At 34.1% G+C, this 16,355-nt stretch overlaps 2 protein-coding genes across 2 annotated transcripts; both read left to right on the top strand.

The window, feature by feature from the left end:
* Positions 1–5,432: 5,432 nt before the first annotated feature.
* On the top strand, positions 5,433–6,974 carry LOC146958899 (carbohydrate esterase, putative (DUF303)). The gene is made up of 2 exons (XM_085740395.1): positions 5,433–6,175; positions 6,456–6,974. Exons 1-2 carry the CDS (start codon positions 5,603–5,605, stop codon positions 6,645–6,647), a joined length of 765 nt encoding a protein of 254 aa, XP_085596521.1. The 5' UTR covers positions 5,433–5,602; the 3' UTR covers positions 6,648–6,974.
* Positions 6,975–11,652: 4,678 nt separating this feature from the next.
* Positions 11,653–15,212, top strand: EDA9 (D-3-phosphoglycerate dehydrogenase). The gene is made up of 5 exons (XM_085740403.1): positions 11,653–12,254; positions 13,113–13,489; positions 13,571–13,681; positions 13,775–13,870; positions 14,302–15,212. The coding sequence occupies exons 1-5, from the start codon at positions 11,717–11,719 to the stop codon at positions 14,971–14,973; spliced, it is 1,794 nt and encodes a 597-aa protein (XP_085596529.1). The 5' UTR covers positions 11,653–11,716; the 3' UTR covers positions 14,974–15,212.
* Positions 15,213–16,355: the final 1,143 nt, after the last annotated feature.

Raw genomic sequence — 16,355 nt, forward strand, 5'->3', positions numbered from 1 at the left:
ATATATAGTTTATACACTCACATATATTTATCAATATATACTTCTCATTAGATTTTAGAAATAAGAATATAATAATATATTCCCGTAAAACAAACTTATACTCACATATATAGTTTTATTAATTTATAGTTCATAAACCCACATATATTATTTTAATATATTAATAAAACTTAGGCAGTCACGATGTTTAAATAGAGATATTAAAAAAATACTAATTAAAACTGATCACTCGTTGTAGCTGTTAAAAAGAGTCTCGTATTACAATTGTACACTCTATTTGAATTTATAAATAAATATATACTAACATATTCCCGCAAAGAAATATAGTAAGATATATTTTTGTTAATATATAGTGCATATACTCATTTGTATTCTATCAATATATAGTTCCCATTAAATTTCAGAAATAAGAATATATTAATATATTCCCATAAAAGAAACATATACTCATATATATTTTTATTAATATATAGTCAATACACTCACATATATTTTATTAATATATAGTCAATACACTCACATATTTAAAAAATACTAATTAAAACTGGTCATTCGTTGTAGTTACTAAAATGAGTTTAAAAAAACAACATTTTTTTTGAGAGAATTTAAAAAAACAACATAAAAAATTGAAGTACGATTAATCGTACTTTAATGGTAGCGTGCAATTAAAACTGATCATTGACTTGCATGAACAACATTTTCAACAAATGGCAGCGTGAAACACAACAAATATAAATAAATATTTAAAATGATAGTACATCTACCAATTTTTCTCATCTACTATTTCTATCTTGTGAAATCACCATCCACTATAAAATATAAAGTTTTTGTCATCATAACATTGAACATCCTTCAACACCAACTTTTTCACTTTTTAACACTCCACATCATTTTCTCTCTCTTAATTCAACACTCATTCAATTTCTACCTCTCTAATGGTTTTTTCATTCAACACTCTACCCCACCACCTACTCTACCCCTCCACCTTTTATTTCTTATTCTTCTTTAATTTTATATTTTTGGTTTTATAATTACATAAAATTACAATTATCGATTATAATTAAATTAAAATAAAGAAAAACTGAAAAAAATATTTTAAAAAATTATTTAAATAATTTATTGGGATCCATTTCACTAAAAAGAATATTAAAACTTCACTTAGTTTGCTAATAGAAAGATATAATAAGAAGAAGATAGTGAAAAACTTGGTATTTTTTTCTGTGTCCAAATGAAATGAACCAAGTCTCTATTTATAGAGAAAAAAAAATCATGAATTTTGATATAATTTTTTTTTTTAAAAAAATTATATTTCGACAAAATAATTGATTTACAATTATTAAAAAAAATTAAAAACCGACCAACCAATCGAAGCCCAACATTTGTCCTTGCTGTCCAGCTTTTTTGCTTTCTCTCTCCGGGCTCTGCTCTTCACTTGCTTGTTAGGTGCTTGTGATACACTTGCCATTCCTTGCTCGAATCACAACTCGACACGTGGCAATTCTTCCTTTCAAAGGGCAATGAAATTCCAAATGTACCCTTAATTAGTTGTAAAAAGCAACTGTGAAATTTAATAGAGTTAGGGACAGTTAAATAATTTTGCTAGTATTTTGTTTTGTTATATTGAGAGTAGAAGCACAAGATGTGCAAGTGGCAAAATGAAACAACAGTGGCATAGGCAACGCCTTTACAAGGAATTAAGTGCACAGGCAAACCAAAACAACCTAACAGCACCTACAATATAGGAGTAGAAAAAATAAAACCAATGACAGAAAAGCCTTAGAGCATCCACAATGGAGACCCTCAACTTTGAGGTCTTAAATGAGTCTCACATTGACACATCACTTTTTTATTATTTTTTAATAATAGTACCTAATAGGTACTCAACCACTACAATGGAGATCCTCCAACAAAATATCTAAATAGGACCCACCAATAACATTAAAAAACCAAGGTAAATTGCAATTGAAAAAGAATAGTACAATGACATTGATTATTTTAAACAAAAGTAATGTGGGGTCCACTTAAGCATTGGGGTCTTAAGTGAGACCCTGGGTCTTAGAATACCCCCAAAAAATTTCTCCACAATGGGGGTACCTATTAGGTATCGGGTCTTAAATAGTTAAGACCCTACCATTGTGGATGGTCTTAGCTCCTATAAACTCTCCAAGACCGTAAGGAAAGGCCAGGGAGGCCGTGACTTAAAATCCACCCAGCCAAACCAATGTCTACGAGGACCAAACACCTTTACTTCTGTCTAATGCACTCTCGCGGATTCCAACACCACTCGGAGAAGAGACAAGAAGCAATCCTCATTCTACTCAAAGACCAACACCAAGACAACGCCTTGATGTCTTCCACAACCTCGTCGAAATTCTTGAATTGATTCTTAAAAATCCTCGCATTCCTTTCCTTCCAAATCATCGAAATAGATGCATGCCAAATCAACCAAAAAGCTTTCCGAAGGTTCCGAGAGTTCACCTCACCATTCCACCAAGCAAAATGGACGAGCAAATTTTGAGGAGTGATAAAATTGATACCTAACCAATTAAACACCTTTCGCCAAATTAACAACGCCACCTCACAATGCAAAAAGAGATGGGATGTTGTCTCCTCCATATCCCCACATAACACACAAATACAAGGTTCCCCGGGAGGCAAAACACTTCGACGCCGAAGGTTTGTTCTTGTCGGAATACGATCCATAATGGCCATCCAAGAAAAAGCCACGACTTTAGATGGAGCCGGACTTTTCCAAAGATTGGCAAACACCTCCTCCTCTAAAACACTCAACCCTTCTTGAGAGGGAACACCCTCCTCCAACACTCTATAATAGGACTTCACCGTATACTTACCATCCTCCTCCGGCAACCAAACCCACATATCCTCCTCCACACCCAAATTGACACCATTTATAATATCTACTAAATTACCAATAAGATTTCTTTCCCAAAGAAAAGGTTGCCTCCTCCAAGTAAGGTTCCAAAACACCTCCCCGTCAATCATACTCCATAAGTCACTTACGTTTGCCTCTTTGTGTGTAGAAATTGAGAAGATCCGGGGAAAGAGAAGAGCTAAAGGTTTCTCACCAATCCACTTATCTTTCTAAAAACTAGTACCCCTCCCATTTGACACCTTACACACCACATTATTGGAGAACCAATTCCCCCCACCAACTTCCAACATCTTCAACTCCTTCCACCATCCCGAGGCGAAGCGCGGCCATCTAGCCCCTTCCTCCGAATTAAGCATAGAAAAATTCTCCCCGTATTTCTCTATCAACACCGCTTTCCAAAGGGGGAGATCATCTTATAGAAGACGCCACTTCCATTTGGCCATAAGACTCAAATTCACCATCTTCACATCTCTCACCCCTAAACCTCCTTTACTCTTCGGTTGGCAAATCCTTTTCCACTTCACCCAACAAATTTTCCTACCTCCTCCCACCCCTCCCCAAAGAAAATCTCTTTGGATACGGATGACCATCTTCACTACTTTTGCCGGAATACTCATAAAAGACAAGAAGAAGATAGGAATAACATTCAAGACGGAATTGAGAAGAGTTGTGTTGTGTTTACTTTGGCTTTGTATTTTGGAAGAAAAAAATTCTGGAAAAATGTTAATATAGATTGAGGAAGAAGAAGAATAGAGAAGATGATCAAAAATAAAAAAAATTAGGTGCTGACAATTCACTATAGATACAACGGACATTCAATCGAATGGTTAAAATCAAATCAAAAAACAGCACAGTTACTTATTTGATGGAAATGACGTTTTTGAAATTTGTTTCAGAAGTTGAGGGACCAAATTGATGATTTTAAGACTTATGGGACCAAAATGAAAACTGAGAATTAGCTGAGGGACCATTGAATTAATTTAGCCTAACTCTTTTTATAGAAATTAATAAGATAATAAGCAAGTATATTGAAAAACTAATATTATAATATTAACGAAATAGATACTGTTTTAGTTAACAAAATGCAGAATGAAAACCAAAATAACTTATAGGCTTAATTACACATTTGGTCCCTTAAATAATTTTGAGGTTTCATTTTCGTCACTTAATTAATAAAAGTTTCATTTTGGTCCCTTAATTTCATCTCCGCTTGTCAAATTGGTCCCTTCCGTCAGTTTTTAACCATAAATGTCTAACGTGAATCAACATTGTAGGTGGTATACCGTAGACCTTATTAATTTTTTAAATTTTAACCCTTTGATCTTTTCAAAAAAAGTTGGTTGTTGGATCATGAAAGTCCATTTCCCTATAACTTATGGTGAACCACCACCAATTAATTTGTTTTGCCATTTCTTCTTCTATTTCTTCTCCCTCATCTTCTTCCTGATCTATATCATCTTTATATGAAACCCAGGAAACAACAGTAACCCAGTAGAAACAAATTCTTCATGAAACCCATAAATTCCTTTTCCTCTTTTTTTTTTTCCTTCATTCAGTCACCCACATATAACACTTACTATTTTTTCAATTTAATTCGTTTTTCTTTCCTTCACTGGGTCAACGTCAATCGTTACCTTCTTCTCTCAATCCAATTCAAAACCTATTTACACCAGCCCCTTCAAATTGTTATATTTTTATCATACTAGCTTCAAGTTTAGTTCAAACTTCAAATCCAAAATCATACTAGAATTAATACAGTAAAACAACACAGACCAAAACCCATTCTTCAAAAAGGGTTTGAGGATTTGAAGTTTATGGGAAATTGGCGAGAACGAAGCAATTGAGAGTCGGTTTTGGAGACAAAACACTATTCGCGATTCATTGAGGCAAATGGATTGTGAAAAGTTTAGTTTGTGAGAGCGATTATGAAGTTCGATCGATGTTACGGATCTGCGACGGTGAAGTGTTTGATGGTGAAGTTCAATGTGTGAGAACGAGAGAGAGTTCGGTCAGTGAAGAGGAATGCGTGACACATGAATGAATAAAATGAAAGATGAATAAAAGAAGCTTTATTTTGACTTTTAAATAAGATGGTGATGATTTTTGGATTTGAAGTTCCTGAGATTTATGATTTTAGATATAAGTTTTTGGTACTCAGATTTCTTGATTTTCGTTTCTTGTAGTTTCAGCATTTGATTGTTTTTTGGATCCGAATAATATGATGAAGATTGAAGATGATGAATATCATGAAGAAAAAGAAAAAGGGAAGATGAAGAAAAATGACCAAAATCAGGTGTTGATGGTTCACTATTAGATATAATGGATATACAATCAAACGGTTAAAATCATATCAATAATAATAGACATTAGAAAACTAACGGAGGGGACAAACTTGACTCACAGAAATAGAGTTAAGGGACCAAAACGAAACTTTTATTATTTATGGGACCAAAACGAAACTAAGAAATTATTTAGAGGACCAAATGTGTAATTTAGCCTAACTTATAAAAAAAGCTTGTGATTCACGTGCGATTAACTCAACAGAAGAACGTGAATGAATAATTGACAGATGGTCCGTACACACCAATTTTATGGTGGCAATTGGCGTACCTAAACGCGGCTTTTAAAGCTCACAAACTTGTTGTACCAAAAAAAAAAAAAAAACTCACAAACTTGTAAGAACTTAGAACACTAGAAGGTGAAGAAGCCATGGAAACAGAAAGAGATCCAAACGAGAATCCACCCAAAGCCAAAAGACACGTCTTCATCCTCTCCGGTCAAAGCAACATGTCAGGTCGTGGCGGTGTCATCAAGCACCCTCACCACACTCCAAACAAGCGTTGGAACGGCGTCGTTCCACCGGAGTGCAGTCCCGATCCTTCCATCTTACGCTTCAGCGCCAACCTCAAATGGGAACCAGCACACGAACCTGTCCATGCCGACATCGACACCAAGAAAGTCTGCGGCCTAGGTCCTGGAATGTCGTTCGCCAACGTAGTACAGCGGCGCGTGGCCGGAGAATTGGGACTCGTCCCCTGTGCCGTTGGTGGCACGGCAATAAAGGAGTGGGCGCGCGGGGAAGAATTGTACGAAAACATGGTGAAGAGAACGAAAGAAAGCGTAAAGGGGGATGAAAATGCAGAGATCAAAGCGTTGGTTTGGTTTCAAGGAGAGAGTGACACGTCGAGTGAACATGACGCAGAGGTTTACAAAGTCAACATGGAGAATCTCATCCATAATGTTCGTCAAGATCTCAATTTACCTTCTCTTCCAATAATCCAGGTTTCTTTCGTAAATTACTATGTTATGTTTTTTTGTTTTCTATTAGTACTATTTTTTTTTATTCATCTATGAACCATGACACCAACATCAACACTAATCCGTTGAAAAAATTAATTGAATGTATTCACATGTTATGTTAGACACCGCATGCGATGCATCTTCAATCAGACAAAAGTGTTTGTATTAGCCAAGTTTCTTATTTATCTGTTTTGGAACAAGATGAAACAAAGTAATGTGACGAAATTAGTAATTGAATGGACTACGATGATGTTGTTATTAGGTTGCGCTAGCATCAGGGTTTGAATACATTGAGAAAGTGAGAGAAGCGCAGAAAGGGATTAATATTCCGAATGTGATTTGCATTGATGCAAAGGGATTGCAGCTGAATGAAGATAATCTTCACTTGAACACAGAATCTCAGGTTAAATTGGGTCACATGCTGGCTGAGGCGTATCGTACTCATTTTCTTTAATTCTGTTTATATGTATTATTGTAAAAAATATTGTTTGTATTTGTTGCCAAAAAAGAACTGCTTATTATTTTTACTCACGGGTATATATGGATTTCGTATCAAGATTCAACTAAGTTTACCCTGTGTCGGTGCGCCCCTGTCACTGTAACATCATGTTCTGGTTTTGAATATCTTGAACTTGATGACTAGATTGGGCCACTAATGTAAACGTTTTGAGATCATCGTGTGTCTGTACTGCTGCTGTCCCTCTTTATATATTACCAACCCTTGTATTTTCCGCTCACTATGTCATACTGCAATAAACATATATGAAAATTTCTTCTCTAATTTCATTGCAATTTTCTTTCTCAAATATCAAGATTGGTACAGATTTTTTTCTCCATTGATTGAACATGGGTTCATCTTATGAGCCATAAATCTGAAGCTAACCAATTGATACAAGCTTTTTTTTCAATTTATCAATACGCAAATTGATAAGTTCATCAAAGCCATCCGAACTGACAATGCAAAAGAATTTCAACTCACATCATTTTTGCAGAAAGTAGGGGCTGCACTTCAGTTTTCTTGTTCGCATAGACCTGAGAAATTTTTTGAGGTTGAAAGCAAACATCAACACTTGCTTAGTGTAGCAAGAGCTCTGTTATTTCAGTCCAAGGTCTCCATGTTCTTTAGGGAGAATGCATCAGCACCTCGGCATTCTTGATAAATAAGACTCCCTTAACCAACTTAAAGAATTGCTTTCCTTATAAATTGCTTTTTAGCAAAGAACCTGACTATTCCTCTCAATTTTTTTTAATGTTTAAGCTCTGTCTCCACTATTTCGGCTCAAAGGAATAAGTTTTCACCAAGAGCGTTTTCCTGCGTTTTCTAGGCTATCCTTTGAGCTTAAAAGGATATAACTTTATGATATGAATAATCTCAAGATAGTAAACCTACATCTGATCATAACTTAGTCGTTGTCCCTCTAGATAGTAATTAGGTTTTAGGTGGATTTACAAGGTTAAATACCAAGTAGATGGCTCCTTGGATAGGCACAAAGAAAGACTTGTCGCACAAGGTTTTACCAACAAGTTTGTGTGGATTTTATGGACACTTTTTCCTAGTAGCTAAATTAACAACATTGAGAATTTTATTGTACATATTTAAGACTGGAATTTTCTTCAATTAGACATTAACAATGCATTTCTCAATGGGGATCTTGTTGAAAAATTGTACATGAAGTTTCCTCAAGGATATCCTATTAAAGGGGGAGAAAAAAGGACTGGTTTGCAAGCTTAACGAGTTGCTATATGGGTTGAGGCGAGCCTTAAGACTCAAGACTGCAGGGGCGAAGGGTAGTGTTAACTTGGGGTGGCCTTGGCTACCCTATTTTTTTGAATTTGTTTAATTTTTTTTATAAGTAAGTGTATTTTTGTGTTTAACTACTCTTATAATATAGATTTAGCCACCCCAAATAAGTTTATTTGTGAAAATTATTAGTAGAAATATGAAAAACAACACATTATCACTTGATCGATACATTTATTTTTCTTGTTTTGGCACTTTAAATCTTTATAATAAGTACACAGCGAACTTTGTCTACACTGAAAATTGTCAAGGTGATATTTGTAAAAGTATTTTTTATTTTTACTATATATTTGGCCCCCTCAAAAAAACTTGGCTAGCTTCGCCGCGGCTTAAGACAACGGTTACTTTCTTCCCACCTTCATGGGAATGTTTTGTTCCTACTCATTTTTTTGAGAATAAAAGTATGAAAAATGAAAGTTATTTTATTATTGGGAATGCTAATTTTCTAATTTGTGCCAAACACAAGAATCTATTGTATAACCTCCATATTCCTAATAACTTTTACAACCATAAAAGAAACACCCCCTAATGTTTGTGTTGACGATGAAGGATATTTTTTTATTTGATTTTTAATATATTTTTTTAGTAAAAAGTTTTTAATATTTGTAAATAAAATAAACAATAAGATTAATAGAAATAATAATGACATGAAAAATATTTTTTTTCAACTCGCTATTTTCAACTTAACACCACATCGTTAATGAGTGCGCCACATCACTTAAATTGATGATGGACCAAATATTTTTGCTGATTTTCTAAATAGAGTGACCAAATAGCTTATTTTAAAAATTAAAAAAAAGGACTGAAAGTTTAAAAATATGCGAAATAAGAAGATTAAAAATGCATTTAATATTAGTTGTTATTTATTTTAGGGAAAGATCATCTATTATTTATTCAAAAAAATATCTTTTTTGGTGATGTATTATTTTTTGGTGGCGATAAAAAAAAATGTCTATTATCATTAAAACATATGAATGTTAGACAAACCTTTTATATTTACAAGATAATCTATTTGTCAAAAAAGTTAATCTAATGAATTTTTATTTTTTTGGTTTGAATAACCTAATCTGATTATCAGTAAAAAGATCTAACTATTTTTTATTTATGATCGGTACCACAGAAGTTTATTTGAAACCAAACCAAATCAAATGGCAGAGGCAGATATCAAACTCGCACTGAATTGATCGACTCGTTTGGCCACCAACCACGCATTACTTTACTTGATGTGTTTGGTGAAGGTGATTTAATTTTTGTTTTTGATAAAGAAGTGAAGGTGATTTAATATTAATATATGATTGCTTATTTCATTGCTTATGAAGACAGTCATTCGACTTTGTGGCCACTTGTTTTATGTGTTTGGCAAAATCATAAGCAACAAGGAACATAGATTTCCTACCAACCCCCGAGTGTCAAGTAGGCTGCGCCCCTCTCTTACAATATTAAAAATAAAATAACGCTTTAAAAGAAATAATGCCTGTAATGAAATCAAATTCATTTTCCTTAGTGTAACCAAAATAAATAAATTCATTTTCCATAATAGTTCAAGCATGCATAAAATGAATGGATTCAAAGGATATCCTTTTCACTATAAACGGTTTCAATATCGATATTTAATTGAAGTTGATTATTTTATCTCTATATCTATACTCTTAAAGTCATTCTTCAATTAATAGTTTCACATGAAATTTTTTAAAGAAAAAAAACTAATTTAGACCAACAGTATATGTGTTCATTGAACTCAAAATAAATTATAAAACAACAACTGTATTATTCGAAAATTGGATTTGAGCCATTTTCTTTTTTAGGATTTTTTTTACCCTTTTTCTTTTATAGGATAGACATTGTATGTCACACTAAAGAAACATCGTATTTACTCAAACAAAAAAAGGAACAACATTTTCCTATAATTTTTTTCATAGAAACCCATTCAAGACATTGTATGTCACACTAAAAAAACATCGTATTTACTCGAACAAAAAAGGAACAACATTTTCCTATAATTTTTTTTCATAGAAACCCATTCAATTATTTTATCTTTAGCTCTTATCATGTCCGAGACATGTTTACTGGTATAAATGATTGAATGTATAGTTGTGTCCATTTTTTTTCCTTCTATCTTTTTTATTTTTTCCCATATCTCAATTTCTTTATAGTGTTACCCTCTTTGCATATTTTTGTAAAGGTTTCTTCTCTGGGGTAAATAATCATATTTTAGATAACATCAAGCATCAAATGTGAACACACATGTCAATCAAAATTTGAATATTAATTTATCACTTTCATAGAATTTAGACATTTTTACTTGATTTATTGTCATGTCTAAATCTAATTAAAATTATTCTCTCGCTTTTTTTTTTTTCCTTATTTCATTCATTCACCGTGAAAATACCATTATTATCAACGTAAAAAACATTATTATCACATGTAAAGCAAACTGCCAACAAATATCACATGATTTTAAAAGGAAAAAAAAACATATGTCGGGTAAAAAGGAAAATGTATTTTGTTTAAATTTAAATTATATACATTCGACTTTTTATTTATATCTAAATCAAAATAGAGTTATAATTGATTTAGAATTTAATTTGTACTATTATACATGGACAAGGTAAAACTTTTAGTTTACAAGACAATATTGGCACATGCATAAAAATTAGGGTTAAATATGTTTTTGGTCCCTATAAATATGTCAACTTTCCGTTTTAGTCCCTCTAAAATTTTCCTTCAACTTTTAGTCTCTATAAAATTTTCAATCACTACTTTTGGTCCCTATTTTTAATTTAATTTTTGTATTTTTTAATGAAATTGTGCAGAAATGTGTAAAATATTCTAAAAAAATTTCCTAAAAAAAATTAGAATTTTTTAACAAAACACAAATTAAATATGAATTTTTAACCGTAAAAAATATGAAAATTCATATTAAATTCATGTTTTGTTAAAAAATTCTGAATTTTTTTTGGAGTGATTCTTATAATGTTTTGAATTTTTCTAAAATTTTTTATTAAATAATATGAATTCTACATATGAGTTTACTTTAAAAGATGGACCAAAAGTGAAGATTGAAAATTTTATAGGGACTAAAAGTTAAAGAAAAATTTTAGAGGGACTAAAACGAAAAGTTGACATATTTATAGGGACCAAAAACATATTTAACCCTAAAAATTATAAAGAGAAACCCCATTTTGATTATAAATATCTTTTTTTAAAGTTTATTGCATAGAAATTAATTTTATTATTGATTTTTTTTTTGACAAGAATTTTATTACTCCCTCCGTTTCAAAATGAGTGTCGCTTTAGCCAAAAAAATTTGTTTCAAAATGAGTGTCGCTTTACATTTCCAATACAACTTTAATTTTTTTCTTCCAACTTTACCCTCTCCAACTTTTCTCTCACAATTTTCAATTCAACTTTAATTTTGTCTTTTTCTTATAAAGTAAGGGCGGTTTAGTAAAAACGTTATATCCAATGATTATTTCATTCTATTTCTTAATCTGTGTGCCAAAGCCTAAAGCGACACTCATTTTGAAACGGAGGGAGTATTGATTTACTGCGTGAACTTACTAAGGATAGATTCATTCATCATAAACCCTGTCTTGTGACTGTTATCAAGCATTCATTTCATTCATTTATAAGTACCCAAAACTTCACTTGATGAGTTGTGTTTGATTTCAACAACTTCCCACTCACTCACTCATTTCATCAAACACCTTTCAAACATTAACATGGCCGCCGCTAACGCTACTTCCCAAACCCTCCGTCTCTCTTCACCGTCTTCCCTTTCTCTCTCCTCCAAACTCCCTCTCTCCTCCGCCTTCTCCGTCTCCCTCCGCCCCCACAATCCCCGCCGTTCCCTCGTAGTCTTCGTCTCCTCTTCTCTCGACGCTAAACCCACCGTACTCGTCGCTGAAAAGCTCGGCGAAGCTGGTCTAACTCTTCTCAAAGACTTCGCCAACGTCGACTGCTCCTACAATCTCACTCCTGAAGAGCTTTGCACCAAGATCTCTCTCTGTGATGCTCTCATCGTTCGCAGTGGTACCAAAGTCTCACGTGAAGTGTTTGAATCTTCCGGTGGAAGACTCAAGGTCGTTGGTAGAGCTGGTGTTGGTATTGATAACGTGGATCTGGCCGCCGCTACTGAACATGGTTGCTTGGTTGTTAATGCTCCCACTGCTAACACTGTTGCCGCCGCTGAACACGGGATCGCGCTCTTAGCTGCCATGGCTAGAAATGTTGCTCAGGCTGATGCTTCTATCAAAGCTGGTAAAGTTCTTTTTTTATAGCATCATTTCATCGAACACGTTGTTTGTTATATATTTTTTTTAGATCCTGATGATTTTGTTGTGTTTTTTAGAGTGTGTTTGGATGAGGTAATTTGAAAATTTTAAAGAATTTAAAATTCTAGGCAATTTACCTTAGAGTGTGTTTGGATGAGGTAATTTGAAAATTTTAAAGAATTTAAAATTCTAGGCAATTTACCTTAAAGTATTTGAATTCCCTCATAACATTACATTTCCTCAACATTACATTACATTCCCCCATCCAAACAATGGAATTCACCTCAAAGTATTTGAATTCCCTCATAACATTACATTCCCTCAAAACATTCCCCCATCCAAACACACTAAACACACTAAACATTCCCCCATCCAAACATTTCCCTCAAAGTATTTGGGTACTTTTTGTTTTGTTTCAATTCACATCACATGCTTTTATTCTTTATATTGTTAACTACTAGTTGACTAGGTGACGTAATGGTAAAATTTTCTGTGTAAAGAGGAAACTTCTTTTCCTCATATACCAATTTGTGTGTGGTGAATTCTTTTTGTATAAATGTTGAGATCTAATGATATACATGGGGTAAAGTTTTTTTTTTTTTTTTCTTCTTCCGTATAATCTGTAATGGGTGTTAATGTTGTGGCTTCTGTTATTTGCTTTGCAATATTGTCACTTCTGATCGAAGGCGTGTCCTATGTGAGTGTCTGACAACGACATATGTGACAAAACCGAATTATGTCATTTTTTCAAATTATTGTCGTTGTCAAAGCGTTTGTGTCTGTGCTGCATAAGTTATTAGTTGATATTGTTAATTGAATTAGTGTTGATACATGGTTAATACAGGGAAATGGGAGAGAAGTAAGTATGTTGGAGTTTCCCTAGTTGGGAAGACACTTGCTGTAATGGGATTTGGGAAGGTTGGAACTGAGGTTGCTAGGCGTGCTAAGGGGCTTGGTATGAAGGTTATTGCTCATGATCCTTATGCTCCTGCTGATCGTGCTCATGCTATTGGTGTTGAGCTTGTGAGTTTTGAGGAGGCTATTGCCACCGCTGATTTCATCTCTTTGCACATGCCTCTTACGCCTGCTACCAATAAGATGCTCAATGATGAGACTTTTGCCAAGATGAAGAAAGGAGTTAGAATTGTTAATGTTGCTCGTGGTGGAGTCATTGACGAGGATGCACTTGTTAGAGCATTGGATTCTGGAATTGTAGCTCAGGTTTGAAGCACTAAGCCACTTTTAGTTTACAATTAATAATTAATTGGGTTGAAATACTGATAGTTTGTGTCTTTGTTTCAGGCGGCTCTTGATGTTTTCACGGTGGAACCACCCACCAAAGACAGCAAGTTGGTTATGCATGAGCTAGTTACTGCAACACCTCATCTTGGTGCCAGTACCATGGAAGCTCAGGTAAGTTACCTAAGCAATTGCCTATGACTATGAGTTATAGCTTTGTTCCCCTTTTGCCACCAGTGTCTAATAACCTTTGAAAATGATGACCAGGAAGGTGTAGCTATTGAAATAGCAGAAGCTGTCGTTGGGGCTTTGAAAGGGGAGCTTGCTTCTACTGCAGTCAATGCACCAATGGTTTCCTCAGAGGTACTACGAACAAAACTATCGTATTTATCCTTTTATTTCATGATAAAAATAACCTTTGCCTCTTTGATATTCTAAGCAATATGGTTTCCAAAATCATTCTAAATTCTTTGACTTATTGTGTAACCATATTCATATATTGAAAACGATTTTGGAACAAAATGGTTGTCTTAAATTGTTAAATTTCAACTGCTATGTGTCCAACTGGTTCAAATTAAATACTACTCAAGTGAAGGCAAAAGTTTGATTTGAGAAATCTAATACATGGATCTTAATGAGTTTTTATTGCTTGGCTTTATCCCTCCAATTTTGAAGCTGGCTTTATCTAGAGCTTGTCCTAATACAAAATGATTCATGGATTGGAGTTGGTGATAAATTTGGCGACTGGAATGACTCAAAGTTTAACATATGTTTCATTCCTTTGTGACTTGCAGGTGTTAACAGAACTAAAACCATTTGTTGATCTTGCTGAGAAATTGGGTAGGTTGGCTGTCCAACTGGTAGCAGGTGGAAGCGGTGTAAAGACAGTGAAAGTGACTTACGCTTCCGCTAGGGCCCCTGATGATCTTGACACTCGTCTTCTTCGTGCTATGATAACAAAGGGTCTGATTGAGCCCATATCCAGTGTTTTCGTGAACTTAGTTAATGCTGACTTCACTGCTAAACAAAGAGGGCTAAGAATTACTGAGGAGAGAGTTATTCTTGATGGTTCACCTGAGAATCCACTTGAATTCATCCAAGTCCAGATTGCTAACGTGGAATCTCGATTTGCTAGTGCCATATCAGATTCAGGGGAGGTCACGGTGGAGGGTCGTGTGAAGGATGGTGTCCCCCATCTTACAAAGGTTGGATCTTTTGAAGTTGATGTGAGTTTGGAAGGTAGCATTATACTTTGCAGGCAAGTAGATCAACCAGGTATGATTGGAAAGGTGGGAAGCATCTTGGGTGAAGAGAATGTGAATGTCAGCTTCATGAGTGTTGGAAGGATTGCTCCACGCAAGCAGGCTGTGATGGCAATCGGAGTTGATGAGCAACCACGCAAAGAATCTTTGCAAAGGATTGGAGACATTCCTGCTGTTGAAGAATTTGTTTTCCTTAAGTTGTAAGATTAAATGTTTGTGTTGTCTTTTCTGTTGTATTTTATTTTTGGATTGGGGCATATGTCTGGCTGATGTGCCCGGTTTTGATGTATCATCATTGAACAAGTGAGTAGGTGAGTTTAGGGGGACGAGGAAAAGAATAATGTAACTTTGGAATGAATTGTGATTTACTGGTTTAGTGCAATTCATGCTTGTTCATTTTTATTTGGAAATAAAGGGAATAACAGTATGTTGGAAGTTTCAAAGAATCATTCGCACTTTTTAAAATTTAATTACGCTTTTAAATTTTTATTGTAAAAAAGAGGATCGAAGTCCAAAGAAAGAAACTACAAAGAAATAAAGCGAGGAGTAGAAACTTCTATAACATCAACAAGCAAAGGTTGTTGATTATGTATGACAAGTCTCATAGAAAATCACACTCTGAAGTCGAAATGCTTAAATTAGCTATAGAATTTTGCTTAATGATATGTTGAATCGAAATTCGATGGTAGAATTAAACAGAAATAAGTTTTTGGTTTTCTTTTTTATAGAAAAAACTGAAAGAAAGATTAGGAAGACACCTTAAATTTATTACATTTTCAAAATAAAATATTTAACTGATGAATAATTAGAAAGAAATTTAATCGATCTGATGAATAATTAGAAAGAAATTTAATCGATCTTTTGTAATGTAAACTAGAAGAAAGATGCATGTTTTAAACGTTATGTTAGCATTAGGTGAAACTTTCACACAACAAATAGATTGTCTTTAAAAAACACAGATCAATGTTATATATAGTGAACTAATAAGTAAAATGTTATATATAGTGAAGCCATCATATGCCCTTAGTAACCGAACACACTTAGTCGTGATGGCTCCATGATAATAACTTGAATCCTGCTCTTTACCCAAATGATTTCGCTCATTCCCAAAGTAAAAGACCAAACTGACCCTACGCATGTTAAGTTACGCTAGTACAAATATTTACGCATGTTAACATGCGTTACGTATGTTAACATGCGTTAGTGTTATTTGTTGAAAAGCATTGCACATGTTAACATGCGCTGGTGTTATTTGTAAAAAAAAATAACGCATGTTAACATGCGTTAGTGTAATGGAGTGCGTGAGTTAACTCACGTTGCCATTTGCACTGGCGTGAGTTAACTCACGTTGCCATTTGCATGCTCAGTTTTGAACTAAAAACGGCACATAGCGTGACTTAACTCACGCTGCGTGACTTAAGTCACGCTGCGTGACTTAAGTCACGCTGCGTGAGTTAAGTCACGTAGCGTATGTTAAGTTGCGTAGGGTTAGTTTGGTCTTTTACTTTGGGAATGAGCGAAATCATTTGGGTAAAGAGCAGGATTCTAATAACTTTTGTGATCACACTTAGTGTTGCTGGATTTGA

Source organism: Medicago sativa, chromosome 1 (assembly GCF_051527215.1).
Source record: "Medicago sativa cultivar Bolivia chromosome 1, Bolivia_mono, whole genome shotgun sequence".
NCBI lineage: Eukaryota > Viridiplantae > Streptophyta > Magnoliopsida > Fabales > Fabaceae > Medicago > Medicago sativa.